The sequence below is a fragment of the Octopus bimaculoides genome, chromosome 27 (genome assembly GCF_001194135.2).
Source record: "Octopus bimaculoides isolate UCB-OBI-ISO-001 chromosome 27, ASM119413v2, whole genome shotgun sequence".
Lineage (NCBI taxonomy): Eukaryota > Metazoa > Mollusca > Cephalopoda > Octopoda > Octopodidae > Octopus > Octopus bimaculoides.
The window spans coordinates 8,905,262-8,910,233 of NC_069007.1; the positions used below are offsets into that span (position 1 = coordinate 8,905,262).

Genomic DNA, 4,972 nt, shown 5'->3' on the forward strand with positions numbered 1-4,972 from the left:
GAAAAGACAACAAAAGAAAGAAAAAGACCTCGATATTATGTAAATAGAGAAATTTATCTGTAAAAATATGTGACAATTATTTGGTAGCCATGATAAAACTCCGAGTTTTGGATGCCGGGGTGGGAACCCACGCCTGTCTTAATAACGGTCAACCACACAGAAAATTCCCTTTGTTTAACGGTCATTTTTCACAGGAATTTTCAATGGCCAGATAACTGAAGAGATGTTAGTGTGGGTTCCCACCCCAGCATCCGAAACTCAGAGTTTTATCATGGCTACCGAATAAGTGTCACATATTATTTACAGATATATATATATATATATATATATATAAAAAAAAAATTCAGGTCAGTAGCAGAGGTCATACTTGGTTCTCCCACAACATGTTCTATAATGACTAAAGTATCTCTTTAAACTTTTCTTGTCTCTTGTTGAGGCCATATAAGATGGGTTAATTTCAGTATCATTTGGGAAGTTCCCATCATCTCCATACATATTTATTTAGAATTTTATGGGCATTTCTTACAGCCAAACACGCACACCTATAAACACCGATACTTTTAATTATAACAAAAACCATCTTTTTTGCAAGCTGAAACACCTGTCACAGAATAACTAATTGTTTTTAGTAATTCTTTCGTTAATAAAGCAAAAAATATATTTACCTGTTGAAGAAATAGATGTTCCAGATACTATGGGCCCTGCAAAAAAGTATAGATATTTTTGTATTATAAATTCCTATATTCTTTAAAACTGATACAAATATTTAATCTGTCATATGCTTACTTTTAAATATCATTGGGATTAAATAGATAAAAGAGATTACAAAAACAGTTTTGATATTTATTTTTGCATAATATACGTTGTTTTCCCTCAGATATTTAAATTAAAACTTTCAGGTTAAGGGGGGCTTAAACAGTATCCATTGATTTGTTAGATCCAGGGGAGGGCTGGAAAAAAGTTCAATGGTTGGCTATGAAGGAGAGATGCTAGAGCTGTAAAATCTTGCTTGCACTAATTCCTTCTTCATTAAGAATTGCATTGTTTCCTTCAGGTAAAGTGATATCTGATAGTTCAGAGATTTCAAAAGCAACTAGTGGCGACTTCTCTTGAAAAATGGATAAAATTTGGCATCGTGCCTGTTATGAAGTCCCTGCAGGAAAAGGGATTAGTTCCCAATGACATTCATGCTGACATAGTTGCAAAATAAGGGAAGACACTCAAGTTTTATCGATAGTGCAAAATTTGGAGCTGAATTTAGAATGGGAAGGGTGAGTCTTGAAGACGACTCAATGTCTGAATGTCCCACAACTCCTATCACTGAGGAAAGCACTAATTGTGTCCAGCACATTGTGATGGATGACAGATGACTGACTATAAATCAAATGGCCAATGATATTAGCATATCCCATGAGAGAGTTGGGAATATTCTGCACAATGAAATTGGCATGATGCAAATTTCTGCTCTGTGGGTTCCATGTCTTCTGACACCTGATCAAAAGTGCACCAAACTGATCACATCACAGAAAAAGCTGACATTGTTTGAGGTAGATCCAGCTGGTTTCCTTGAACGTTTCCTAAGCCAGGATAGGTGTTGGCTCCATCACCTTGAACCAGAGATAGAAAGATAGATAGATAGATAGATAGATAGATAGATAGAAAAAGAGAGAGAATCCATGCAGTGGAAACGTCCCTCCTTTGCTCCAAAGAAGGCCAAGTTTGCTTCATCCGTAGGGAAGCTGAAGACCTCAGTTTATAAGGATGCAAAAGGCATTGTGCTTTTTGACTATGTTCAGAAGGGCCACACCATCAATGGAGAGTACTATGCCAACTTACTGAGACAGTTATGAAAGGTTATCAAGTCCAAACACCCAAAAAAACTGACGGAAAGGGTTTTGTTTCATCAGATACAAGTCTTAGGTTTCAATGACTGCTATGCATGACTGGTTTTGAACTGGTTGATTACCCTCCTTATTCTCTTGATTTGGTCCCCTTCTGCCTATCACCTGTTCCCCAAAACAAAAAACACCCGGCTAGGAAACAGTATCTCAGTGATGATGATGTTATATCTGCTGTTGAGGACTTTTTTGACAATGGGATGAAAGCTTTTTCACCAACAGGATCCAAGTACTGCTACACTATTGTTTCTTTTAGATTGTATCAACCTAACTGAAACTAACCCCAAACTGATAAATTATGTTCTGTGACAGACAAGGTAAACATAGACACTTAGTGTGGAATTGTTTAGTATTAAATTTACAAACCTGCTGAAGAAACTGTTGGAGTAGCTATGCTTGCAGCTGCAAAAGAGAAATAATTAATTTGCATTAAAAGAGTTTTACACAGTTAATAATTACTTAAATTAAAATAAAATAAATGTGCCCTTTTAAAGCCTAGCCAGGCTCATGGGCCCGGTTTCCCGGTTTCTATGGCGTATGTGTTCCCCACCTGGATGGGACGCCAGTATGTCGCAGGGTTGCTTATTTTTGCCAGCTGAGTGGACTGGAGCAACGTGAAATGAAGTGCTTTGCTCAAGAACACAGCGCGTCGCCCGGTCCAGGAATCGAAACCACAATCTTACGATCATGATGCTGACACCCTAACCACTAAGCCATGTGCCTCCACAATTACTTAAATATTCACTATATAATTATGTAGACATTTATTATTAGAAAAGATTTTATTAAATAATATGGTATTCATAAAATATATTATACATGATAAATCAATATTTCTAGTGAATATTTGTATTTTTTAAAAATTAATGTTTAAACAATCCAATTTTATTATATATCACAGAACCATTATTATTCATGATATTTTCAATGATGAATATTAGTACTCTGAAGGTATGAAATGTTTAAATATAATCTTTTTGCAACTGGTATGATATGTGTCTCTATAACACATCTACAACGATATCTTTGATTAAAACTTTCACTGTCACACTGTCCTTTGTACTGTAATCTTAAGAATTCCTACTTTATTGAAATAACAATACATGTAGCATGTCTTCGAAAATACAATCGTCCATCACACATTCATTCAGTATTTTAGGAATGTATTATTCTACATATTTTATACAAATGTCGTGATTCTTCCATTTTATTCTACAATTTTTGTACATCATCATCATCATCATCTATGCATCTTCTATACAAGACTTATTAAAAAAAAGAACTCAAATTATATTTAAAATCAATACATATAGTTAGAATATTAAGACATTTTGTTTGTTGATATTAAAATTTCCATACCAGTTTCAGGACCTTTTGAACCAGTTATCCCTGTAATCAAAGAATAAATATCCATTTACTTTCTATTATACAACACTTAAAATCAGTATGTGTTACAAAAACAAATTACTCTATTGTGTACATATTTGTGCAAATGTGGAAAATAATATTGCATATTGAAAGTAAAAATATCTTGATCTTTTGACATATGAACAGAACATTGGAATCACAGGAAGGTTCTCAGATCCATCTTGAGCATGATCTAAAGACACACCCACTCATATGCATGCATGCATGCGCACACACACGTGCACATACACATGCACATATACACATGCACATACACACACACAAGTGTGTGTGAGTATATTTTATCTTTGAATTTGTTTCACAAGATTCATGATGTGAAATAGAATGTTTAATCAGATGGTGTTGGATCTCGTTAGGGTCATTTCACAATATAGAAGCGTGTGTACTGACCCTACTTCATTTCCTTTTTTGTTATTATTTGTCAACTACTGTAGACATAAATTGGTTAAAATCCTGCTCAAAGAATTCAAAGGATCCTGATATGATGAGCATTTTGTCTTCACAGATGAATTCAACATAAAGGAAATGAAAAGAACCAAGGTATAAACCAAGATTTCACCACTACTCTCATGTTGTAGAATATGGTCAATTGTAGTTATAATCAGTATATATATATAGATTTAGAATATAAAGACATTTCATATATTGATAATAAAACTTACATACCAGTGTGAGGGCGTATAGGACCAGTTACCTCTGTAATCAAAGCATAAATATCCATTTACTTCCAATCACATAACATCTATGCTGTGTTAGAAAAACAAATTACCATCTAATGGAAATATTTCAGTAAATGTAGAAAATTATACTGAATGCTTAAAACTAAAAACATATCTGTTTAAATGTAATAGTGAATGTATAATGAATGAATTAACTGCTGACATATTCAAAGTTTAAATGATATTAGTCATTATATGTAATATGCTGAGTAAGAAAAGACAAACTAACCTATAGTCATCTTATGAGCAATGCATATATTTCTTGATTGTCCATGTTATCTATTACATTAGAGTTTTGCTTTCAATTCCTCTATCTGAAAGTATCATCTTATTGTATAAATATGTATGCTACATGGTAGTCAAATGTGGGCATCAATGCAGTATTCAACTGGTACTGATTTTATCGACCCCAGCGAAATTTGAACTCAGAACATACCAATGGGCGAAATACCATTAAGCATTTTGTCCAGCATGCTAACGATTCTTATTTCTTTATTGCTCACAAGGGACTACACATAGAGGGAACAAACAAGGACAGATAAACGGATTAAGTTGATTATATCGACCCCAGTGTGTAACTGGTACTTATTTAATCAACCCTGAAAGGATGAAAAGCAAAGTTGATCTCGGCAGAATTTGAACTCAGAACGTAACGGCAGACGAAATACCACTAAGCATTTCACCCGGTGTGCTAACGATTCTGCCAGCTCACTGCCTTAAATACTTCCATTATAATAACTAAACAAACAGTAGAATTGTACTTGCCTGATAGAGTAACAGCGGTTCCAGATATATTTGGTGCTGCAACAAAATGGCAATTTATTTGTATTATATATCATTTTTGTATCGTTAATAGCTAATATAGTTCTTCAATATATAGCATGTATATACTTTAATCTTGGAGAAGATTTGATTAATAAATAATAA

At 33.8% G+C, this 4,972-nt stretch overlaps 1 protein-coding gene across 1 annotated transcript in view; it reads right to left on the minus strand.

Moving 5' to 3' along the window:
- The window catches only part of LOC106881592 (uncharacterized), a 158,543-nt gene that overhangs the window by 94,852 nt on the left and 58,719 nt on the right, over positions 1-4,972 (minus strand). Inside the window, exons 32-36 of the mRNA XM_052977128.1 lie at positions 4,811-4,846; positions 3,993-4,022; positions 3,258-3,287; positions 2,265-2,300; positions 666-701 (exon numbers count right to left, since the gene is read on the minus strand). Coding sequence (XP_052833088.1) covers positions 666-701; positions 2,265-2,300; positions 3,258-3,287; positions 3,993-4,022; positions 4,811-4,846 — 168 coding nt within the window. The remainder of the gene's footprint in view (positions 1-665; positions 702-2,264; positions 2,301-3,257; positions 3,288-3,992; positions 4,023-4,810; positions 4,847-4,972) is intronic.